General features: G+C 43.3%; 1 protein-coding gene across 2 annotated transcripts in view; it reads right to left on the reverse strand.

Annotated features, from left to right (window-relative positions):
• Positions 1-26,640, reverse strand: part of RGL1 (ral guanine nucleotide dissociation stimulator like 1) — a 75,202-nt gene that overhangs the window by 43,479 nt on the left and 5,083 nt on the right. Inside the window, exons 1-2 of one of the 2 annotated variants that reach the window (XM_059478743.1) lie at positions 8,590-8,723; positions 7,715-7,825 (exon numbers count right to left, since the gene is read on the reverse strand). In XM_059478743.1, coding sequence (XP_059334726.1) covers positions 7,715-7,825; positions 8,590-8,616 — 138 coding nt within the window. In that variant the 5' untranslated portion in view covers positions 8,617-8,723. Of the gene's footprint in view, positions 1-7,714; positions 7,826-8,589; positions 8,724-26,640 lie in introns of those variants that run through there. The other variant, XM_059478744.1, reaches the window with a different exon arrangement.

A 26,640-nucleotide genomic window follows, 5' to 3' on the forward strand; every position in this document is an offset into this window, starting at 1 on the left:
TTCACTTCTGGTCCTAAATTGTTTCCAGGTGCTGCTGTGCCTGGCTAAGCAGCTGCTCCTCGCTGCATGTGTCACATGTGAAGAAGATATTCATATGATAACAGTGTGAAGCCACTAAATAAATATTACCATGCAGCTCTGGCAGCTAATCCATCTCCCCCAACATTTTTAATGGTTCAAACCCTTCAGCAGCCTCAAAACCCCAGCCTTTTTGAAGTCACATTGTCCCAGAAACTCTTTTCCACTTCCCCAATGAAAAGGGAATCTCCCAAACCCAGGCCACAGCACTGAGGCTGAATTTTAATCCCTACCCAATCTCACTTTTGTGCTGTTACATTACAACATCCAACATAATCAGTCTAGAGAAAATCTGCAGCCATGCTTTGAAATTTATTTGGGTGAAAGGTGCTGTAAGAATGCAAGACCATTATCTCTTCACTTGGGTGTTTCTGCTTTCTTTGCAGTCCCTAAATTGTCACCTCTTGGTGGCATGGTGCTAAACTGAACTACAGTATTCAGACATTAGCATGAGTTCAGTTTGGTCCAAGGTAAAAGGATTTCCATTAATAGTAAATGGATTTGCATATCCAAAACACAGAATTCCTCACTATGGCTTTAATACTTTATTTAAATTTAAAAAAAAAGAAAAAAATTAAAATGAAACACACATCCTCATAATCAATAAAATTCTTATTTCATAAGGTGTAAAAACTTAACATAGACTATAGTTGAGCCCTACATGCTAGTGTACCACCCAGGAAGAATTACAAGTCACTTTTGAAGAGCTTGTCTGGCCACTGCACATAGTGCTTTTTGGGGTGAATCCAGGGCAAAAGTACTTCTGGGACACTGCAGGAGCAAACTGTGACACCTGCCCAGAGACAAGTGCTGGTGAGCTGCTCAACCCTTCAGGAATGAAGTTCCAGTTCTTTTTAGGAATCATCTTTCACAGTCTCTGATACTATCTTAATGTGGTATTAACACTAAGACATCACACCCCTTTTGCCCTTGCTTTACAAGGCACTACACAGTGACACACAAAGGCAAGGAAGAGCAGGATCCACACCTAGCATTTATTTACCCTGTTACACAAAATAACCCTGCTTTCTCCATGGGGCTAAGCCATGATCTGACTGCTTTGTGCTGGCTTCTTCACACAGGTGCACCCCCTTAGAGTGCTGGCTAAAGGAAATCATATATTTAAAAAACAGCAGGAGTAAAAGATGCAAGTTCAAAGCGTGCATTTACACACCTATTTTTAATTAGCTTTACCAAGGTTAAATTTAAATCTAAGTGTGACTAACATACATGAAATGTTTCAGCCTGTTCCTTAAATGAAGGCATCAAAACCCCAACAGTGAAACTAATGACTTCTCCAGGACTGCTCTCTGCACAACATCTCAGTCAGTTCATGTGCTGCATCTCACAGCTTTCCGATGACACATAGCCACATTCCTTGCCAACTCTTCCTTAACCCAACAAGTGACCTACATCTAGCATTCAGAGAGAAAGTGCCAGTTCCTTTGCACAGCAAGCAAAATTTGGGGCTTAATCCTTTTACTTACAGCTTCTTAAAACAGCAAGCAAGATAACACTCAGTGATGTCAGCAGCAAGACAGTTAAGGCACTGGAATTTAGGGAGAACCTGTAGCATCCAAGTGGCACAGTTTAAAAAAACAGTCATCCTGGCTGTCACAGGAATTCCCAGGGGAAAGCAATTACAGCACAGGATGTCATTCTAATCCTGCATGTCACAGGTAAATGCCAAGGGCAAGTTTTGTCCTGCAAGTTTTGAGCAGGGTGGCTAGGAGATACCCTAAATGCAGACACACACAGCGAGTGCAGCAACAGAACAGTCTCCAGCAGCTTTACTCAAGAGGCTCCCTTAACCCTTGTTATTCCACTTCATGTAAGAATCCTGTGCAAGAGGTACCCCTGCACAGCCCCAGCAAGGCAGGCTGACCCTGTCCCTCCCTTGTTCCTCATGGCTGTTGCCAGGGCATCCCAGCCCTAACTCAGCCTTCGTAGCACCAGGATTAAAGCACTGCCACCCTGTCACGCTTTGGCAGCTTGGAGTGAGAGGTTTTACACTCCACTGAGAGCTTAACATTGTGCTACAAAGCCAGTCACCCTTCTAATTATGCATTTTGCATTTGGAACTGGCAAAGTAATGGACAGTAATCTTTCAGGCTTCCTTTTTAGAGCTCTTAATAGGCTCAGTTTCCATTTTTGAGTGTCTATTGCACACACAGCCTCATTAACCAGCTGATGATTGCATCCAAGACTGCTACTGGGGATATCCCTGCAACCTAAACCAGGAAGCCAGGAGAAAAATATTCCATAAGAAGTCATTAATAAGGGCTATGAATGGTACCATGGTACTATTATGCCCACATGAAGGAAGGACAGGAGGAAAGAGCCTACTCCAAACCAAAACACAAGCTGAGCGAGATGCCAAAGCTTTCTTCTGGATAACTGAGTACATGTCTATAGGTAAAATCATTCTGTTCCCTTGAATACACTACTGTGTGGGTCTCCAGCACTCAACAGGCACACTCCCCCAAGCAAACCCAATGTGAGCACACCCCATCCTTCTTCCTTCTCCAAGACAGCTCCTCAGAGACTTTGGAGTGGATGATAGCACAGCTCAGTTTCCACAGGAAGCCTGTCAGCTCCTTGGGAGATGCTTTTCTGCTTCTGCCAAATACACAGCCAGAACTACACCCTGGCCTTGCTCTGGGCAGCCAGGACAGGCTGAGGGAACCTGATTTAGCAGAGGGAGGCTGCTTTAGCCAAAAGTGACCAACACATGCTCTAAATCAAGAGACAAAACAGCAATCTGCAGCAAGGACAATGATCAGCCCAGCCCTTGCCTGCTGCTTCCACAGGAAACTGCACTTGACCAGAACATCTGGGATCTAAGGGTAAGATGAAAAAGAAATCACAGAGCTGGCTCAGAAGGGCAAGTGGGAGGGCAGGAGCAGGCTCAGAGAAAATGCGAGGTTTTACTTCTTCCTAAATGTTGATGATTCCAGGCACCACTTAAATCTCAACCCATAGTTAGGAGGTCTGTGCTGGAAAGAAAGAAATCCAGACTAAACCTTCTTTCCTGCCATATTGATCAAGCCAGAGAGATGGTTGCGTCCCAGGTCCCAGCTGGGATACAGATTAGTTAGCCACAAGTTTTTGCAATGTTTTTCTGTCTGAACTCTCCAGCACAAACTTCCTGCCCATGTATGTGACTGTGGATGTGTTCAGAAGCCAAACTTGTGGTCACATGCAGTTTTCAGCGCAAGGCAATCACTCACACTAAATAAAAAAAAAAATAAAATAAAAAATTTCTAAAACACCACAAAATTCCCAGAAAAGGAAATTATCAAATAATAGTAGTGCTAAGAATGCACACAAATATTAAGTGATAGATTTGCTACTTTTCAGCTTTTCCCTCTTTCAGCATTTTAAGGCACTGAAAAGCACCCTTCTAACAGCAGTTCATTGACAATTTTGGAAGAATATATTCTGCTATACACCCAACATTATAATATTAAAGACACTTTAAAACAAGCTATGTTTTGCTTCCATCTCTGCCTGAACAAACCCCAGAGCCATAAGTTCAGCTGTAGCCAAAAAGAGAAAACAAAAAGTAAAAACTAAGTTTCTAAAATCTCCTCTAGATGTGTAATCCATGCCTAATGAAGCCAGGCAGCTTGGCCATAAGTGAGCAGACTATTTGTCTGTTATCTGGGTATTTAAGACTCAAAGGAAGAGGAGTCCTTGTCATCCATCAGTAAAGCAAGAAACTCGATGGCAAGGATGGACTCTGAAAGTTCAGCAACCATTTCAGGAGTGGGGAGTCAGCACGGAGGCTTGTGGAACTCCAGTTCCCGGCTGCATTTCCTGTGACCTGCCCCACTAAATGCTCACACATTGTAGGTCTCCTCCTCACTCCTTCCCAGATGAAGGGCTCTGATAGGAAAGACATTTGCAGGTATCCAGGAGCCCTTCGTGTGTGAGCGCTCATTCCTCGCCATTCCCTGCTCTCCCAGCACAGCGGTGCCCCATCCCTCCCTAACTCCTGCAAGGGGCAGATAAAGCACTCCAGCCGCTAACATGGGGCTCGACAATTGCCTCTTCACAGCATTTCAAAACCTCTTTGCTTTTGTTTTAGTAATCTTGTCTACCCTCGCACACCACACCCGTGCTTCTACTCTTCCTGCACCACTCTCCTCCATCTCCCCACGAACTTCTCCACCCGCTGCTGTTTCCCTTCTCTCCTGTTTCCCATAGATCGCCGGCTGCAGTTCACCTCCCCTGGCACTGTCAGCACATTGCTCCACAGAAATTCAGGTATTTAGCGGCTGACCTACTGGTACATCCAGAGTTCGGCTGTCCTTTCCTGCTTCTGGCTGGAGCATGACTCAGCTCGTCTCTGCCACTGCACGGGTACCGGGCTGTCAGTTCAAGACCAAAGCCCCCCCAAATATTTGTCTCTTATGCTTTGGTGCCTTTTCTCCACGGACAATAGCACCATCCTCTTTGACATCCAGCCTCCCTCTGGGCTGCATTCACATCCTCAGAGGGAAGCTGAATCCCATTTTTCAGGTTCTTTCTGAAAATAAAGTTTCACAACACAATATTCTCTTTCTAACCACATAATTCAAATTCTTTGCTGTGCTCCCAAACCTCCCCTTCCAGTTACCAATATGCCTTTTTCTCTAGCCTGACATAATGCCATTCAAACTGATGATTGTCCACCCCAAATCCTCCTCATCCACTCTTCTGAGTGTGCCATCTGTATGTCCAAATCTCTGCTTCTCCATCCTTTTCTCTCACAAAGATGTCAGGCCAAGTACCTCAGCTTCCATGGCTTTTGTAGATTGTTCCTCTCTCCAGGATCCTGGAGACCTCTCAAAATCTATCCTGGAGACACCAAAACCCACTTTATTTTCAAGAAAAAATGCATTCATGCTTTCTCTGGTTCAATCTATTGTGTTTGGGAGGGATTCTCTCTCAATATTTCTAGAAAGCACACTGCATTTTTGAAGATTTGATACCAATCATCAGCTAAGACGTATGTACAGTCAATCCTCTTTTAATATCACGTCTGCACATTCTTTTAAGTCAAAACAGTGCTTTTGTGCAGCATCTCTCACAATACTGAGCTCCCACTAGAGCTTTTAATATTCCCTAATACTCTAGTGCTTAAAGTCTTAAGCTTCACTAAATATTTAGTGACTGAGTATATGGTGACAAAAGCAGTGGCTGTTATTGGCATCCTTTGATGTCTAGTATTAAATTTGAAGCTAAGAAATTCAGTGATTATCCAAAAGCTTCACACTATTGAAAGTTTCAGAACTGCTGATGCCTGCTTAAGTCACAGCCTGTTTCTCTTTTTCTTTTGTTAGTTGTAGAAGTTTGAAACACAAGAAAGGCATTTCTGTATTTCAGTAGGCAAGTGTTTATGGTGCTGTAGTTGGAATCTTATGATTGGCCTTTAAACAATCCATTCTCTCATCACAGGGCCAGCCATCCAGTGACCCTGGATGGGTTCTTAGCATGGAGAATCTTAGGGAAGGTTTATTAGACTTGACCTGCCACAAGAACCCCAGTGCTTCAGAAGGGGTCATACTGCTAAGTGGACTTTTACAGGACACAAATGACATTGAGAAAAAGTTTTTTAAAAATTAAATCCAGGCATGCATATGATCAGTAAGTGAGTTACTATGTTTGTCACTGTGAAGGCTCAATACTTGCTGATGTACAAATAGGTTGTCGACCTTGGGTCTTCAATCTAAGCCTGACTTAGAGCACCATCAAAAAAATTAAAATCAACATTGCTAAATCCAACACCTTGTTCATTTAGTGCTAATGAGTTTCAAAGCATAGAAAAAAATCCTAAACCCATATAAACTCCAGATTAAAAAAAAAAAAACAAACAAAAAACAACAAAGTCACCTGATGACAGTTCTAAAAGAGACAATTTGGCTCTTCAAAGCCAAACTGCTGGGGGCAGGGATGGCTCTTCATAAATAATGCTCTGGGTTAGAGGCTATTTATTGATTTCAGGACCACAAAAAAAGCCATTAATAAAACAAGATCACAAGAAGAGCTTAAAATACTTTATGTTCTGAAGCGCTTAAGGGAAACAAACAGCCCATACGTTCCAAAATATTTTTAAGTAATATACACAAGATTTGGGGGTTTTTGCTCATGAAAAAGACTGGACTGGAAGCTGAAGTCACAGATTTATGCCCTGAACAGGTGTGGATTTCTGACACATTATCTCCTTCCTCACAAACATTCTGACCTCAAAAAACCAACAACAGGCACAGGATCCTGACAGTCACTGCCCTGACCCTGCAGTCCCTGGTCCTCCTATTGGGATGGGCAGCATCAGCTGCGGGGATGAACACAGGAACATAGCAGCTCCCTTCCTCTGAGAACAGGACCAAGGCCTGGCAAACTCCTTCTATTACAAGGAACAACACAGCCCAAGCAGGCCAAAAAATTCAGACTTTCTTTGTATTCAAAAAACAGAACTTTTCTAAACTATGTTTATGGGACACAGACACACTCAAAATGATCTTCACCTCTTAGACAAAACCAGCTGGGAAAGTTGCAGGAGCTCAAATATAATTGGTAGTATTTTCCTGGTAAAAACAGCAGGCAGAAATGGGAAATCTGCCACCCAAAGGAAGCAGATTTGAAATTATCTGTTCTGATGAGTACTCTGTGTACCTCTTGGAAACACGGGAAGGGGAGACTCTAAGCACTATCTGCATGCAGGACAGAATTTGCTTATTTCTCCTGACGCTGGCTTCAGCTCTGCTGTATTGCTTCATGTCACAGGGGCTTCACAAGAAAATGACTGGATAAATCTCAGGGCAGTTTTAAAAGCCTTTAAAATACCAACTTGGATACTACATCAATCCAACTTCTTATATTACTGCCTTTGATCCCAAAGGAAAAAAAATAAACATAACAAAATACTATGAAAGTTACAGGCATCTCCTGCAGACCTGGCCCCAGCTGCCACAGCTGCACTGATTCCAATGAAGTGAGGACATTTTTTATCAGCTGGGGACTTGGCCTGATAAAGGTGAAGGCACTCAGCAGCATGTCAAATCAACTGTGTGCATTTAAGCTCATTTTACTTACCATTAAAGCCTTTGTGCTTTGAAAAACAGTACAGAGCTGTAATTCTTACAGAAATGCAATTAATTTCTCATCTGGCCAAGAAAGCAATACAGAAATAAGACCCAAACTAATATTCCCTTAAGGTAAGAGGAAGTTTTGCTGACTCTGAGAGGCCTTTACCAGTCAAAACAACATAACTACTTGTTTGGAGACCTGAGATAGGTTCCTAACAGCAGAAACGAGCCATAGTCCAGTCTGAAAGAACTGTTAGATGTTCAGCTTCTCGGGCCATAAACTCAGATCCTTGTCTCTGCACCAAGAATCACCTGATACAGGGCCACAGCTGGTCAAATTGTTTTTACAGGTCAAGAAAAGAGGAAGAGTCAACACAAGGAGAGTGTTATTTCAGATGACCCAGGCAGACTAGTTCAGTGTTTGGTTTGTTCTTTTTTAAAAAAAAAATAATGAGAGCGGACAGTGCTGGAAGTTAATATTGTAACAATTGCTGTGGAATTCAGCTCCCTGGACGGCTCCGAAGTCCATGAGCAGCCCTCCCCACCGTGCTAGCCTCACTTACCCCCAGCCACCTTGCTCCTTTGTTGGCAGCCTGCTGAATCTGCACTTTTTTAAGGGTGACATTGTAGACGGCTCCGTCTTCTACCTCTTCACCCCCGTCCTGAAATGTGGTCTGCCAGGAAAAGGAAAAAGAAAAATAAGATGAAAAGGAACGTTCTCCCCCTTCTGCTGACCACAATCAGTCCCAGGTGCTCTGCTGCTGCAGGCAGAGCAGAGGAGATGGGCAGCACAAAGTAAACACAGCAATCAAAGCAATCCAGGATACCCTTAGGTTGAGGGAACACTGGAGATATTCTTGGCAAGCTGTCCTTTCCTGTGGTATCGAGGTACCCGGACTTTCCATTTAACTGTTTTTCTCAGACTAGCACATATTTTAAATAGTTGCATAAAGTCTTCTAAGGAAAGAGTTTGGTTTTGATTAGCAGTCGTCTCTTTCCTTCCCCCCTTTTCTACAGCAATTAATCTCTTTGGCCTTTCATTTAGGGAAGGATTCGCACTTTTAAAACTGCTGAATTACTTCGGCACACAGCCTTGAATCTTTGAAGCTACAGAGCGTTTAAAACACAGCGACATTTTCACTCTTCTTGAGAAGGAGAGATTTGTGATTTGCTCTTCCAAAAACCTACTATTTCAAGAACAAGAAAAAAAAAAACCAAGCAGCTTTAGAGCCGGGGAAAAGCGGAGGAAGGGGGCACAGCATATCCCGGTACCAGGCACGGCATCGGCGGGCACGGCACGGCCGGCATCGGACACGGCACCTCCGGCACCGGGCACGGCATCGCGGGGAGCGGGCAGGGCACGGCTGGCTCTGAGCATCGCCGGGCAGCGGCACCCAGGGCAAGGCAGGACACGGGACGGGAGGGGACAGCCGGTTACCATTTTCGCTCTCCACAGCAGTTTCATCCTCGGTGCCTTGCCGGGCGCCGGGTCGGACGCTCCGCGCTTCGCCCACCGCGGGCCGGGCCGAGCGGAGCCGAGCGGCCCCCGGGCTGCGCGGGAGGGCCGGGCCGGGGGAGGGACGGACGGACAGACAGGGGGAGGCGGCCGCGCCTGGCGCCGCCTCGGCCCGGCCCGCGCGGGGTTTCCTGTTGATGGTGCCGGCGGAGCGCCCGGCCCGGGCCGGCCGTGCCTGCGCTGCCCCGGCAGCCCCCGCTCCGCGTCCGGCCCGGCTCCCGGGGAGGCGCCTCCTCCTCATCTCCCTGCCCTTCCCCTCCTTCCCTTCCCTCCCCTCTGCCGCTGCCTGGGCAGGGCGCCGGGGAGCGGGGGCGACCGCGGGTCAGGTGTCCAGGCTGCCGTAAGGAAGGAATTTTAAGCTGTGCTTAACTTTAAAAACTTACTTCTGCCGCTTGGGAAGTAAGGAAATGAAAGGTTTTAGTAAGCTCTGCCCGGCAGTCGCCGACTCTGTCCTCATTTTAATTCTATATCTCTCACAAAGAAGCCCCCATGAGCCCCTCTGTGGATGCTATAGCTGTAGGCACCTGCGACGATCTCAAAACACCCTAAAACTCCACTAACTTCGTTGCCTCCTGAGCTGTCTTTAATTACCTGCTTTTTGGAACTTAAAACTGGGAGGATTCAAATGCACAAATTCCCGAGCAAGGCAACGAAAGTGCTAAGAATTGAAACAGAGCTCAGACCTCCCAAAGCCCCACACTAACCTCCAGCATGTTCCTGGTTTTATTTCCAGCACCTGAGGAGCGCATCGCAGGCTCTGGAGCTGTCAGCACTTCTACCTCTTAATGTGAGAAACCAAACATAAGCAAGGAATATTATTTTCAGCTACGAAACCAAGACTGAGCTGTGTGGTCACAGGTGCCCTGATCTGGTCACTTGCCAGGCTATGTTTTCAGTTTACATGTGTGATCATGAAGTGGTCGGCAATAAACCGATGTCAATAACCTGACTCAAGTGTACTGCACTAAATAATTGAAGTGTAGATTTCCCAGAGCCCTGTGGCTTCTCCTGTAAAACTGCAAAGAGCTTTCTGAATGCTTTAGATTTTACAAACCACTCTTCCACATCGTAATTTTAATGTGCAGAAAGTGGAGTGTGCCTTGAATCCCTCGTGGCCAGCCCAGCAGGTGTGTGAGTACCTGCAGAGCAAATTGCCATTGAACAGGACCAACATAGCAGCATATGCAAATGCAAATCCAGCCACAAGAAATGCAACACCACAGCCAAAAAATTACTCTGAAATAAAAGCTTTTTTTGTGATATGATGTCCCGGTGCCACAGTACATGCACTACCATCACTTTGGATGGCAGTCACAGAGCAATGGCACTTACTCTATTTCTTTACTAAAAGAAAATGGCAGTGAGTTAATACAGTGGGAAGGAGCTCCTATATTTGATTCAATTTAGCTTCTCTTAAATCACATGTTTCAGACTGGATCCTTACAGAACACCTTATGGACAGACAAGCTCAGGACTTTCCATTCAAGGCAGAGTAAAGCCCTGTCTGAAGTGATGTTCCTGAATCCTCTTGGCCACTGACAAGTGACAGAGAGAACCTCCATCGGGAAGGAGCAGCACATGACCTCACACAGTTTATCAAGCAGCAGAAAGCTACCATTTTTATTCACAGGATTTGCCATTAGTTGTGAACAGAGCTAGATTTTCTTCACAAATTATTTTTAGGGAGACTTTAGAAGCATTGAATTGTTTACATTGGAAATGATCTCTAAGATCACTGAGTCCAGTCATGTCACAGTGAAAAGTTACAGAAGGGGCAGTAATCAGGCATTCTATTGATAACTGTCTGCCTTGGAAAAGGATATTTCAAGGCCCCTAAAAATCTGCCTTATATGTGCAAAACCTGATTCTTTAATACTGGAAAAGAGAAAAAGCATATTTAATACTTAGTTACATTTAAAGTCCATTATATAGTGTACAACCACTTATTTGAGACCGAGACAGAGTCTGAATGCACAGGAGAACATGCACAGGAAGACCAACCAGGCTCTGATTAATCTAAAAGATGTTCTGTAAAGATTTTAAGGAGAGAAGGAAGCCTGAAAATGAGGAAGAAGAGTCTACAACTCAGTTTAGTAGAACTGCTGGTTTGCTCTTTTAGCAGACTTTAATCACAAAACTGATCTACACCAATGAACCATGCAGTCAACACCGTGCTAAACATTTGGTTCTTTCCAAATCATGTTCACATGCAATAACTACATTCCTGCCATAATCTAGCCCTGTGCCTGCCCTTTTTACCAAAGCAGAATCTGAGCATGCATTCCCTCCCACTCACAACCAGAGAGAAATCCACTTGTGAATGCAACTTTACACTTCTCACAGTGACATGTTATATAAGAAAATACTTTGAGGTCTGGAAAGCTCTCAGCCTGCAGATCATTGACCACTCACAGCCCAGCAAGGACTGGCCGACTGTGCACAGAGAATTAAGGCAGTGGCAGAGTGATGATTTTCCCTGGGCTTCAGCTGTTGCTACAGCTGGCACACAGACGCCTGCATGGGAAGACAAAGCACAAGATCTATAAAGCAGCTGGAAATAAAGAGCAGCTCTGACTGCCCCTGCTCAGGGCCTGACAGGAGGAGAGGAGGAAACAGGAGTCAGATATCCAAATATGGAAAATATTTGGGAGAGCAAAGGAAAAGGAGAAAGCAACAAGGTGGCGTAAGAATGATCCCTGATAGCTTCTCCAGGAGAGAAAGAAATCACACAGCCTAAAAGAATAAAGCCATGTATCTGAGGTGTGCATGCAGCTCACCTGCACTGGGCAAGGATGTTTCCTGGGAGATGGGGGAAAAAACACACCACTGTTTCTTTTTAAAGTTAAGCCATCATTTCAAGAATGTCCTTTCAATGGCAGTGCCAGCCCAAGACATTTCCACTCCTTGGTGCTTGAGTAGGCCAGGAGCCAGAACTGGTTGTGTGTTGGTCATGCAAGACACTTCCTAGTAACCATGCCTTTGTAGTCAACATCTTTGTAGTATTACCTTTTTCTCCAAAGCAATGTCACCCTAAGGATATACCTAACTGTTAATTGAAAAAGAGAATTCCATGATTCCATGAGACACTCTCTTCATTCCATAGGAGATACAAGAATCCATCACATAGAATAAAGCCTGTCCAAAGTGACACCCCTGCAATGGATGATGCCTTTGAAGTGAGTGCCTACAAAAAGAAATACTGTTTCTATTAAGACTGTATCATTAATTATCATTCATCTGGTTTCTTTAAACCATATTTAGTTCTTAGTTCTTGCTTCCTGTTTATGGCACCTGCTCTCAATTTGATAACTAACAGGTGCTGTGGCCTACAGTTCTGGAGATTGAAACTGGAAAAAAAAATCATGTGCAGGTGAACCACAAAAGCTAGATAATGCAGACACTGTAGAAATCCAAACACAAATCAGTTTTATATTGTGTTTCTTTGACAGCCCACTCTGACATGTAGCTTGGCAGAGAGCTCTCCACCACAGACACTACAGGAGCTTCACCTGGGAGTTCCTTTACGTTGTGCACACCCAAGCTGCAGCTTCTCACTCCATTACACAGTCAGTTTGTCATGGGCTGCTTTAGAGCTGCTTAATATTCAGTGCACTGCAATCTCCTGAAGGTCCTTTATGGCACAAAGCACCTCACAGGCACATATCTCACATTTCCATCAGCACAGGCAATGCTCTGCATGTGCTGCAAGCTGATGTAGAAGGGAGCAGAGGTGAGCCAGGTCTTCCTCCTGCCTCAGCTGGGATTAATAAACTGGGTTATATATATTCTTTGAGTGACTAAGAGGCACTATCACTACACATCAGCCAGTCAGAAAAGTTGTTAGAATCAAACACTGAATTTCAATTATAAACTACAAACTAATCAAAGTGAACAAAATGCTGCATTACAGACTGACTGTCTGCAACCTTTGCAAGCCCCACCCCTGTGCAAAAGGGAAAGCACTGCTCCCCCTTCACTCTGAAAGATGTGACAATGCAGTTGCAGCTCAGTAAAGAACCAAACACACAAGTCCATCATAATCTGTCTTCATGGACACCAGAACTGAATAGAAGCCTCCAAGTAATTGCAAATATTAACCAGCTTCACTGTAAAATGCCAGAGGAAATGCATCAGAGTTCCCCTACATAACACTAAATTAATGTTTCATAAGGCTGCAAATTAACTATGCTAAGTCAAAAAATGATGTAGTTAAGGAAGCAAATCCAGCCATCCCTGACCCTCTGATTTCACATGTGATTGCAATTAGATAGGCATGCACTGTTTCACAGGCTGTGCTGTGCAAAGAGACACAATCTCAGATCTGGGGGGCATATCTCCTCCAGGAACAGCCAGTCCCTGCACTCCCATTGGGAAAGCCTTCAAAGCAGAGCTGGGTGTGAAGGCAGGCGCACATGGCTGGGCAAGTGCAGCCCTGCTGTGTGCTGGGGAGGAGCAGCAGTGCTGTATCCCTGAGCCTCTGCCTGCAGAGGGGTGTGAGCACTGCCAGTGTGCCTCAGTCTGCCCTTAGCCCTGTCCCCACTCACCCACACCTTGTCCCCACTCACTCTCTGGGCTCCTTGGAAATGACCTGCAGGAGCAGAGGCTGCAGGTCCTGGAACTCGACTTTCAGTTGCACAGACCACAAAACGCCCAGAAACTTTTTGTGCACCCAAAGTGCTTGGAGAGGTCTCATGTTCCTGTTCCATGCCCACGTGGCCCTGCAGCTTCAGAGAAATATCTTTCTCTAATTTTGTGCTGCACAGCTCCTCAGTTGCTCACAGTAAATCCTCTCTGCTGCACATTTCAGCAGCTTTGAAGGAAGAAACAACACCCTGGAGTGCATGCTGAGAACATTGTTTTCTGAGGCTCACGACTCAGTCAAATCAAAGCCAAAACTAAGGCACTTCATAGTTATGGCTGTTTCAATGCCAGATTTTAGCCCACAGGCCTCAGCTGCTCACACTGCAGAGCTGTTCAAAAGAAGGCTGCAAAAAGTCTTTATGGAGGGGGAAAATAGTTTTCCACTCTCCTCATATTCACAAATGGATGAAATGTTTTCACTCAGACTTTCCAAAAAGTTCACCTTTGAGCAGAGGCCAAGGGCCTTATTTGAACAATTTTAAAACTCTCTGCAAAGAATAAATACTTAATCATATAAAAAGGCACTGCTCAATTACAAATTTGACTGTGGGTAACTCTCCTGACATCAATTCCATTGTCATGAGACCTGAATCAATCTCAGTTCTTACACAGAACTAATAAAAATTATCCCTGCCTTCTCCAACAAAAAGTTATGGAAGACTGAGAACAGAAGGCTAATATATCCAGCAATCATTTCATCTGTACAAGAACACAACAGTGCCATAAAAGAACATACCAAAATGCCTAAGCCAAAATCTTCTTGTCACGTATAAAATAAGTCAAATGGCTTTCATATTGATACTTGAAAGATTGTCTTCACTGTGTTTCAGATCTCTTTTTCTGCACCTAAGTCAGGTTTAATAATTAAATTTGCCATTGCACAACCATGTATTGGGTTGATTTAGCACAATGCTGATTTTCCCTCATTGCTCCCTGAGGCTGATTCTCCATAAGAAGCTTCATACTTTCAATACATTTACAAATTTATCATTTATATTATTGACTAGTTAGTACTCAATGCTCCCCCTCATTCCCAAATTACTTGCCATGGTTCCCATTCTTTTTGAGCAAGCTTCAGTTTCCAGAAAAAGAAATTTAACTATTTGATTAAATGTGTTCTCAAAACTTCTCTTCTGCCCTGTTTCATTTTGCTTTGATTACAGATATACTGCACATATGCCTTTTATGGCCCTGTTACAGTATGTTTAAACAGGATAAATCTCTGTTGGCTATAAGGATCTTCATCTCCTACTTCTGGCACAGAGTATTTTTCATTTTTCCTCTTAAAAGAGAAATATTTCCTCCCCTAGAAGCCTGTATCACTCTGGTATCCTTTAGTCCAAACACTCCCCAGAAGACTCTGGGTTTATTAATGATATTGGAGGTTTGGGGTACTGGGAGTGCTTCCCCTTCTGTCTGGGGCCCCATCCCTCTGAGCAGACCTTTGCCAGGGAGCTCTGTATTTATATCTAAGTTGCTCAAAGCCCAAGGACTTCATCCCTCCCACCCACTGGGTTATAATCAGATGGCAGCATGTCTTAGGTTTGACTCACTCCCTTCATGCACACAACAGGTAATGAAGAGTTTGAATTTCAATGCTGTTCCTACAAAAAATCCTACTGCTTGCATTTTCTTGACCTCTAAGATTAAAATAATAGGGATAAATTAATCATAAATCCATTATGGTATTTGCTTTTTAAGTCTAAATGATCCATAGTAAATTTAAGAACTATGTCCCTCCTTTATTGTGGGACATGTTTCAGGATACTCAGAAGTTCCTAGACCCCAATTTAAGGAGCCTGCTGAATGCCTGTCATGTCAGAGAGATCTTCTGGATCTAGAGATGGTTGCACACCATGGACAATTTTCTCAGCCAGATCTAAAACAGCCTTGCAAGCTTTTTACTGACTCAAAATTTTTCCCAGCACTCAGGCAACAGTAAGCCAGAGTTGTTATCATGTTTTGTCCTCTTTACTGGGCTAAAAGGGAAATAATTGAAGGGAAGCATCAATTCATCTTATCTGCAGGTCTCTTGATTTTTTTAATGCTACATTCATTCTATCTGACTTCACCAAATCCTACAAAGATTTTATAGTCCTTCTACAGAGTCCAGGAGGCCCTATTAAATCAGACTCCTGTTAAATCAGAAAGCTTCCCCACAGCTTTCTTTTGAGCAGGGAGGAGTCACAAACAAGAGGATCGTAAACAAATATGTAACAGATAACTCTAGAAATAGACATAGTGGTCCCTTTGCAACCACATGATGTTTTTTCATCATACATGCTCCTCAAACAATTAAAATTGCAGAGCTTTACTAACTGCTGCAGCCCTGGAATCTCTAAATTAGAAATTGTATCTTTTGAGCGCAGTGCAATAAATCCAGGTTTGGAGAAACTGGGGTTTGGGGGTTTCAATTTACTTTTTTCTTTGATTAGTTTTACCTCTTCCATCTCTAAAATCTCCTACAGTCACATAAGGCAGTCTGTACAACAGTGACTTGCCTTCCTCAGCTTCCATGAATCTTCCTCAGGGGAGTTGTTCTTTCATTATCTAAAAACTCTCCAGCAAGTTCCACCCTTGGAGAAGAAATTCTGTAACTGTTTGAAAACAAGACAAAGGCAGTTCTGAACTGCAGACAGCAACACATTTACTTCTGATTTTCATTGTGTTCTTTCTCTCATGAAACATAGCAGTTGAGTAAAGTCACAACATGGATGAGGAAGAGGCTCAGTCATGTCCGTCAGATGTTGTGCCAGCCACACACACAGTGGCACTCTGGTTTAATGAATGAGTGCTGAACATGTTTCTGGAAGTGTCTATTTTGCTTGGGGAGGCAAAAATGCCTTTATCAGCATAAGTCAACTCCCACTTTTTCCCTTTCTGCTCCTGTGACTCTTGTCTTCTACCTACTGCAGACTCTGAGCTTTCCAAAGCTCACATTCCTACCCACCAGATCAGTAAAAATGCAGCATTCAGACTTCTTTTTTCACTCGTTTATTTAATACTCACTTTTAAGACCCCTCAAAACTCAATCTCACTTTTTGACTCTCCTTATTTTCATTTTAGAGGCTTTTCATCTCTACTGGTGCTTCTTCTCACAGACCAGTGCCTACCAGAAGCTCCCCAAGGATAAAGGCTTTGTCTTTTATATCCTAACACTATACCTTTGGTATCCATTTCAAAATGATACACCCAGCTTTGAGGTGCACCTTTATCCTGATGCCAGAAATGTAACAATGGGACAGAAGCAATATTTTCTTTACTAACAGATGTTTAAAAAATGCACAGCCCTTTTTGAGGCATGTCACTAGTGATTTATAAACACTTGCTTCTGTTGGTATTTACCTTCACACTTTGCCCTACATCTTTCCCCTTGTTTGTTCTAGCTCTGTTCTGCCTTTTGATTTCCATGCTGTGCTCTGAGACAGACTCCTGCCCACTTGCAGATGTTCCAGGACAGGGCACAAACATTCCCTGTGACCTTTGGGTGCTGTTACAGTGCAAGGACAGGTTTTATGATGGATCTCTCGAGTCCAACATCCAACACTCCTGCCACTGGTGCCACTGGGATGTAGAGTAATAGAGCACAACTCACCGTGAACAAATGATCAACACCTATAAAAAATGCTGTGAATTTTTGGGAGCAGCACCCTCCAGCTAAAAAGAAATCCCTCTTGCTACTTGGCTGCTGCTGCTGTCATCCATCTGTCACTTCCTTGAAGTGCTGCTGGTGACTTCAGCAGATTCACTTGCAAGGGAAAGGTGACAGGATTAGCCCCACAGGCTGTAAACACACCACTCCCCTCTGGGATCACCTGGCTTTATTATTATTGGCACATTGTGCTCAGGCAGCAAAGACATTCATTTAAGGATACTTATTTCTATTTCCAGCTCTATTACATCTATTTTTGTTTGAACTTATTTAAAGACAACATTATCAACCCAGGAACAAAAGGCAGGAAGGAGATGGAAGCCCACAATGCTCTAGACAATGACAGGAAACAACCTGTTTTGACAGTTCCCCCAGTTCTCTTCCAGATGATCTTTACCAAAGAATTAGACAAGGTCCAAAAAGCAAAATCAAGCCCAAAACCTTGTGAAGAGGAAATCCTCTTGTATAGGTGCTAACAGAGTGGAAAATTCTAGAGAAAATTCAGGTCTAGCATCTAGCCTACTGCCAACTTACTTAGCAAACTCAAACCCTATCCATTGTACTCGGATGAGTTACTTGTATTTCTAAGGTTTTACAGAAAGACTTCCTCAACAAAACCCAAGACCTTCAAAACTGGCCAAAGTTGAACACTGTTATGCAAAATTGTAACAAAAGCTGGCTCAGAAGCCACTGTTTTGTTCTGTGGAGATCAGCTGGAAACACAGGAATAAACAGGATGGAAGAGCCTCTTTTCAGGGGCATGTTATAAACAGCAAATTAATTGTGCAATATGTTACTATGCTCAGGGAGATGAGCTGGACTGGAAATCAAAACCTAGAGTAGATAATTGTAAAATACGCATTAAAAACCAATAAACCACACATCAAAAAGTCAAAGGAATATTAAATTCTTTCACTTTGGGTTATAAGATGAACACTGAGAGATCCATGGAGAAACATTTCTGGTTAAGTTACTCCGTACTTGTCCACAGCTGAATTGTCAGGACGTATATATGCACGAGATAGGCAGTTTTTCAATCCTGGTGTACCCATACCTGCCTTCTGCATTGCAGAGATTTTGCAACATCCTCAAAAAAATAAGCTTAAACATACAATCTTTCATCCACAAATCAGTTCTGACCTGAAGCCACCTTGCTAGAGAGGCCTATTCTAACTGAAAGGCAAGTCTTTGGCAATAGTGCCAGTAAGAACACAAGAAAGAGTCAAATATTACAAAGTAATAGAGAAGTACAAATAAAGTGGTCACCAGTGCACTGAGGAATGGAATAAAACATCCAATGTATTCCCCATCCAGCACCAGACAGCATCAGGTCCCAGTATGTTTCAGTAATTACAGATTTATCCTGGATTAAGCCTGCAACAAGAAGTGGAATGGCTCCACATCTTTCTCTTCCCCCAAATACATGTCAATTATTCTTTATGGATTGTTTTCTAAACCTTTCCTTTGCAAGGCAAAAAGAAAGCAAAGAAGCCACAACCTTATCTTTTTTCTTAAGGAAAAAAAAGAGATTTTAGGCTCCAGCTGCGCAAGCAGCGAGCCGTGCATTCATCACCACAACGTGGCATGATGTGTCACTCGAGAATTTGGCACCCACTTAAGAAAAGGAATTCTGCTTAATTTTGTTCCACTGGCTAGTCCAAAACCAAGTGCAAAGTTGCATAATCCCTCCAATTCTGTTGGAGAAATAACAGTCAGAACTAAGATCCACGGAAGAGGGAAGGAAAAAGAAGGAAAAAACCTCCCAGCCCTGTTTTTTCTGGATAAGATGTTATAAATGAAGAAGCAAGAGCTGTGTAGAGAAAGCACTGCTCTTACTCTCCCAGGCAGGATTCTTGCTCTTCCAAGGGGACTCCAGATTTCATGCATTTCTTTCCCTCTCTCCCTTCCTCCCCTAACCCTTGATGACAGTATTTGGCAGGAACTTCTAATTAAAAAAAAACAAGCAGCAGACTGCCTTTGTGCTACCCCAGCAAACCTCTCTGGGGAAATGATGTTCTTTGCTCAGCAATTCCTGTTCAGCACAGAATGCTAGCACAAGGAAAGCAGCTGGAGTGATTTCCTACTCTCCATTCAGGCCTGCCGCCTCAGAACAAAGCCTTACAAAAAGAGAGGCTGAAACCAGCAGAGAATCACTGACAAAGAAGTGCACAAGGAACTGTGGTAAAATGGTATTTCCAGCACTCACAACATCAGAGGACTCAGTAACATCTTGAGCCACCAGAGGCCTGGAAAAGCCAAGGGATGGTTGTGGATAATTCTGTGGCTGCAATCCCAACAGCTGCCATGCAGACACGTAAGGATATTGTCCAGTTTCATCTGGACACCAAGAGATTTACTGCAAATCCCTTTCTACAAGCAATTCTAACAATGCAGCTATGGCCACATCTCCAAGCCTTCAAGATTGTTTTGATGGACATCACTTTTTTTCCTGAGAAACATAATGTCTGTTTACAAGTGCATGGAAAGCCAAAGTTTAATCCAAGGATTACAGCCATTAAATCCTGCTATTCTCAAGCAGACCACTCCCCAAGCTTTAATTTGAAAATCCATATATTACTTGCTAATTTCCTTACGATTCAATACCAAAATCCAAAGCATCTGAGATCATAGCTGAGTTCTGGAAGAGAGCCAAGAGTTAAATCTCCAGGGAAGTCAGGCAAGGCTGATAATTGGGTTCAGACAGGGGGTATATATTTAGGTTTTTATGACAGTGATACTGGATAACACTCCAGCCTTGCATTTCCCCCTCTTTTTCATCTTCACTAATTTCTTCCTTTTAAGAAAAGGTGACCTTTTGCCTCTCATCCCAAATCAGATCTAGATAACACTAATTAACCTTTGCAACAGCCTGGCTACTGAAGGTTTAGTGAGGGGGGAGAAGGGAACAGTGTTGCCCCTCCAAGGCAGTTTAACTCCAATTTGAAGGTCTGGCCTTTTCCTGAGCCTGTGTCAGCACAACACTCTCACGATTGCGTCTCCATAACAGGATGGGTCCCCTTCCTCCTCTCCCACCTCCCTTTCTTTAATCACCATGGATTTCCTTCCCTCTAACCTTGTTGCCAGCTCTCAGCCTACTCTGTGGACAAATGACAGATTCCTCTGGTTCAGGCTGCAGTTGAGGGAGCAGAAAAGCAGTTCCTCTAATAGTATTTAGACAAGAAGGATGGAAAAAAACAATCCAAGGGAACATGCAGCGCATTAAATGTTGATTAACATAAAAATACATTAAAGGAATGCCCTGCACGTAACATAGAGGGCATTAATGAACTTGTTCCTACATGTTTAATCTAAAGTCTTAAGAAAATAAGTGTATCACATCCATGTTATGACTAGTTCCAGGAGCAGCCCTCTCCCAGAACAATCCCATGGCAGCAAATCCTCTGCCTGTGCTAACCTGCCCTCTCTAATCTCTGCTGGTCTCTGTGCTCCTACAAGAACAGAATACACCACCCAGATCAAACACAGATATTAACCAGGTACACTAAAAAAAGAGAGTCCACAGCAAAACTTAATTATTCTCCAGGGGAGGGAGAGAGCAGGGACTATGGAATCTCTTCTCAGGACATTATTGTGCTTAATGTGTTGCTGGAAAAGTATCTTATCTGGGTCACTGTTTTGCCTTCTCCTGCTCAATTATTTGAGGAATTGTTTTACAGTCTCCTTTGAAGTAGGTATTCAGGCCAGCAACAGTGCAAAGTGGGGAAAAGGGTATCTTCAAAAATGGTTAATGAAGACCAAAAGGGAATTTTTGCAATTTGTCATGTTTTTGCTGCAAATAAAGGTGCCCTTACAGCTGAGAGAGGACCTACACAATGATAGCTCAAAAAGGCCATTATGACTCTCAAATAATAGATTATGAACATACTTTGGTTTTAATCTTCCATCTTTCAGCCATAAACCAGAGCAGCAAACCCTGAGCCTCAGTACTCCCTGCCCATGGCAGGCAGCTGGAACTACATGACCTTTAAGGTCCCTTCCAACCCAAACCATTCTGTGACTCCCTGACAGTCCATTTACCTCCTGCAATTACTTTGTTGCCCTTAAGCCAATTTCCAGCAGAAAAATGCCAGCAGTCCCCAAGCTACAGCCACAGCTACGGCTGGACTGCAGATTCCCAGGCTGAGGCAACTCTGATGGAACATGTGACATATCCTAAATTCCTCCTCTGCCAAGGAGGTGGGTGGTCCTGCAGGTAGGGCTGATACAGGAATACATTTCCCCACCTGCTGTTTTCTTCATAATAAGGGGGGTGGTGGTGGGTGTAATATATGTGTGTATATATGTGGATGTGTGTGTCTGTGTCTATTTTTTTTTCCAGGGCTGCTGTTTTATACTAAGAGGAACCTCACAAAGCTGTGTCATTTCCTAATTCATAATAGGATAATTATTATCTACACAGGCCAACTTAAAAAAAATAAAATATACATATATACTTTAGAGCAATGTTTTCACTTTGTGATTCAATATCTTTGTTAATATGCAAAAGGTCATGTAGAATGGGGCAAGAGAAGTGTAGAACACTGTTGCTCAGCAAGCAGAGGTTCTTTCATGGAGTCATGAAATGGGTTGGAAGGGACATTAAAGATCATCTCATTCCACCCCTGTAGGGACATCATCCCCTATCCCAGGCTGTTCCAACCTGGTCTTGGACATTTCCAGGGATGGAAGGGATGCAGGAATGGGATATAATCACTTAAAAGTCACTTGGAAAGGGGAATGTGGGCAGCAGAGAAATACCTGCAAAGCATTGGCCTGGTTTTTGGTACATAAGCAGCAGGCAAAATGAAAACCCCAAAGCATCCAAATATAATAAACTGTCTGAAGAAAAACATTCATTAAATCAAACACACAGCAAGTATTACACATATATAGGGAAACAAATGCATCTTGCCTTCACCTGTGCAGTCTGACTCCATTCAGAGCAAAGCTGGCAGAAGCAGCTTAAACCCAAATTCCATATTGGTGTAAATGAGGAGCAGCCATAGAACAGGGGCTGCCAGACCCTCAGCTCCTGGGCAGGACTTGCCCACCACAGGTGCTGCATAACTCAGGTGGGTCTGGGAGTCTCCAAATGCCTGAAAATGGGCATACAGAGATGCCCTACACATATCACAGGAGCTGGAGTGAATTCCCCTCCTCCATACTGCATGCATCACTGTATTCAACCATGACATAAAAGAAAAAAGTTGGCTTTCCTTCCTCTTAAAAAGGGAAATAGCAATACCCTGAAATCACATGGCTTCTAGGCAGCTTCCCAAGCACACTTTATTTTCATTGACTAAAGCAATGCACAACAATGGGAATTGAAAGCAGATTTTGCTACACTATAAAAAGTCTTATTCTATTAGAAAATAGCAGATCTTAAATCATGTTATTTAGCCAACACCCATCCCTGCATAGTGACCCTGCACAGTGAAAGAAAATGGGGTACCCAGATAAAGAAATATGAGTTGTGTGGGATGCCCAGACTCACAGCATCCCCAGAAACTCTGGGTGTTTCCAAAGTACACCAAACTCTGCCTTCTCTTTTTTCTTGACATAGAGCCAGCATTTTTCAGTTTGATAGGAATCACCAGGCAGCTGCTCTGGAAGGAGGAGATGGTGGTTTAATTACTGCCCTGGTAATCAGGATTTGCCTGGTTTACTCTGTGAACACAGTCACAGCTCCAGTGAGTTTTCTGCCAGAACAGCTCTCCTCCGTCCTAGAGAAGAGCCTGAAAGGAGACAGGTGGAAATGTGACCAGATTTGGACTGAAAATTGGTGCAATATTCTACATGCACAAGGCTCATAGTTCACACCAAAATTAAAATGACCCTTACTGTCTGTCTCATAGCACTTCAGCCAGTAATTGGCAAAACTTTCCCTGGTTATGTGCTTCTGGAAACCCTCCAAACTCCACTGATCAGCATGGAAGCAAATCTGTGTGCACACTAATCATTTGACCCCAAATCTTAAATTATTTTCTGAACTGGTATTTTCTAAGAATAAAATATGTCTCTTTGAGTCCCAAGAATCATCGAATCATCTGCATTTTAAAGGGAAAGAAGATGAAGCAGAATATTATATATATATATATATATATATATATATATATATATATATATATATATATATATATATGTTATATATATGTGTGTGAAATCTATTTGTTATGTGCAGTATAGGAAAGGTCTCGTCTCCTTCCATCTCTAAACTTTCATTTTCTTCCTCCATATTTTCAATCTGTAAACACAGGCTCTTGGCAAGTTCCCTGGCTCTTTCTTAGGGCAAGAGGAAATCTGTCCAATTGTTTGACAAACAAAACATCCTGATAACATTTTATAATTAATATGTAAGAATTTCTTCGCCTGTAATCTCTGGTGTGGCCACATTCAATAGAATGGGATTATTTTTTCTGTTAATAATCAAAATCCAGGGTTATTTCTGTAATTTTTCCTTATGATTTTTGCTGTCCTAAAATTTAACTTGGTTACCCTGTCTATGGCATGTCCTTATTTGTCATTTCCCTTACAGACTGCTTGGTGCTCTGCAGCTTTTGATTCTACTCTTAATAGACAGAAAATGTAAAAACACTTCTTTTTAGGCATATAGAAAGGGAAACAATCAAGATAATGAAGCCCTGGAAAAATCTCTGGAAGTGAGGTGATAATTCCAATCACTTTGAGGCTAAACAAGCCACATGAGGTAAATTTACTGGAATGGTTTTGTCTGACTTTCCCAGGAGCTCAAGCAGGAAACATTCCCAGCTGAGGACCTAAACCTGGCTAATCTTTATGGCCCCTTGGCAGAGTGCAGAGCTCCAGGGCTCCAGAGCCAGGACCAGTGCTCCTGTGGCATGAGATATCCCATATCCTCCTGTGTTCAATGAGCTGGAGAGCAGGCAGCGTGGTTCTAATGGTCTGCATATGGTTATGAGCAGCTGTGGAAGATCTTGCTTCTTCCCTCAGATCCTTTGTTTCTTATTTTTTAAACCTTAGGGCTGCACAGGAACATCAAGTCTCCGGCTCATTACGGGGCCATGTGACTGCTCTGGACTTTGAACTCAGATAAACTCCCTACTGAATGAAAACGTGTAAAATGCTTCCAGCAGAGATTATTTTGCACCAGGCTGTACTAAGAAATGCAGCAGAATTTCAACACTCACATTTCAGAGGCACAAAAGAGAGGAACCATCCTTGTCCTGAGTACAGCGTTTGGGGGAAGCTCCAGAGTGCACCTCCCTTTCTCCCCATGCACACAGCAACACTTCTACCAGCCTGTGGAAGCAGATCATGGTTTAGTTTGGGGAGTAAAACATCCTGATTCCATATAATCACACATCAGCTTCTGTCTAATCAATGCACACAATTTTGCTTCCAAAAGACATCTTCAGAAATCCCAAAACCACACACTGACATCAGTAAAATCAGGTCCAAACTGGCCACGTTGGGATGGATCAGAATTTCTGCATGCTTTTTAGCCTGGAGAGATACCAGAGTTCATCTAATATTTGGATAAAGAAAAAGAAAATCCCAGCCCTGATCATTAGGGTGCTTTTCCCTAGGTGCAGACCATATGGCTTGGACTCTGGCTCACTTCCAGACAGAGTCATTAGAGACTGTTTTCCCTGTGGTTTTCACTGGATAACACACTCCTCTCCAGATCCTCCTGTGAACATTTGTACCTTGTCATGGGGCACTAATCAGCACCTCCTGCCCTCTGCCCCAGACAGGCATTTCAGCAAAAAGTTAAATAATTTCTTAAAGTTGTATTATATCCCAGTCCCTTCCAAATGTAGTTGGGAGGGGCAGAGATAGAATTATAATTTTAAGTATATTTGGAGAGACAGATGGAGATAGAGAGATAGATAAACAAGGATTTGTTAACAGTCATTTTGAGTTCCTAGGGATGCATCAGACACTCTCTCCTGCATCAGAATGGTGGCTCATGGAGAGGCACAGCATTGGCAAAGGAGACAAAGGCTGACGCTGCACATCCAGAAATGCACTTTGGTTGTGGGAAAATTAATGTATCCATTGGGGTAGTTTGGGATTTGACTCCCATCCAGTAAGGATGTGATACTGTTGACTGAGGAGATTGAAATTTTGACGGGTTTTGATCAGGACAAAGCACCAAGCAAAGAAAAAGAGGCAAGTTTCAGGGGAAGATGTAAAATTTCCAGTGCCTCTGGTTGAAAACATCTAGAGACGCTTAAACGGAGCTGGAGAAGCAATCGGCTCCATCCAGCAGAAAACACCACACATCCCCGAGGTGCGACATTGCCATCCTGTGGCCATCCCAACTCTGCAGGAACACCAGCAGGGACAGGAACCGGAACGTTATCCCACATTCGCAGCTTTTTCAATTGTCTCCAGCACTGGCAGCCTCCAGGAGAGCTGGCAGCTGGTGACACCTTTCCTGACACCCCTCTCCAAAGAAAAACACTCGTTCTCCAGAGCTGCCCTCCCTTATGCCAGGGAGCAGAGGCATTTTCCATTTCCCCAGGCACAGCACTGCCAGGGTGACCTGCCCTGCACAGAGCAGAGCACAACTGGCCATCCAAATTGTACAGGAACACCAGAAATGACAAATGGAACATTCCTGATGTCAGGAAGCCAATCTTTAGGAGAAATCTGAATGAGAAGAGCACAATGGTCTGGATCAGGAAGGAACTACAGCACATATATATGCAAAAATATATGAGGACAATGTACAGAAGTTAGTATAGAGTCAGGAGTGGAAAGCAAAGCAAATTAACAAAATTATTAATTTGAGGAAAAAATTAAATACTGACAGAGGGCAAAACAGGGTGGAATACAGAATGAACTGTGATAAAATATGCAGATGGCAATGTTTTACAGTGGAGCAGCAACAGAATTAAACTTGATCCAGGAATGATGAGGAGCAACAAGAGCAGCAGTGAAGACAATTTCCTTCTTGAGCCAAAAGTTGTTCATCCACACAAAATTTGTGTTTGCCCTCCTCTGACACCCTGGTACAAATCACCATTGAGCTTACTCACAGAATGGCCCAGTGCTTCCTGGAATTACAGCCTCAGGGAGGGGGACACAAACTTCCTAAGAAAGGGAAAACCTTGGTGCAGAAGTACAACAGGAGTTTTCTGTCCAGCTGGCACATCAGGCAGATAAACACACAAATCATTTGGAAAGAAACTCAGATGGACATTTCTTAGAACACCCAGATTTCAGCTATAACAATCTTGTAGCAAAACTTCACTAATAAAAGAGGGCAATAGTATAACTTGATAAATGAAAAAAAAATATTGACAGGCACAGAACAGCAGCTCAACTCCCACAGATGCCTGACCCCACAAAGGCAAATTCTGTTTGTGTTCCTGTCTCCCAGAAACTGGCACCTGGAAACATCTAAAGAACCTGCCTGCTGTCACCGTCTCAGCTGGGAAAGATCCTTTTGCACTGAACTGCCCAGACAAGGGAGGAACCTTCTTCTGCACCACAGCATTTGCAAAGAAAGATTGCAACAGCCCTAAAGTGGAAAGCTAAAAAGCCACTGAAGGAAATCAGATAAATATTTGCTATTACCCTGAGCTGGACCTGCTGACATGATAATTGTACCTTTTAAAGTTCTTTTTTTGATGGTGTTTGCATGGTTTTTTTGCCATATTGAATCATGGAATCACCTGACCTGAACAATCCTG

The sequence above is a fragment of the Ammospiza nelsoni genome, chromosome 9 (assembly GCF_027579445.1).
Source record: "Ammospiza nelsoni isolate bAmmNel1 chromosome 9, bAmmNel1.pri, whole genome shotgun sequence".
Classification (NCBI taxonomy): domain Eukaryota; kingdom Metazoa; phylum Chordata; class Aves; order Passeriformes; family Passerellidae; genus Ammospiza; species Ammospiza nelsoni.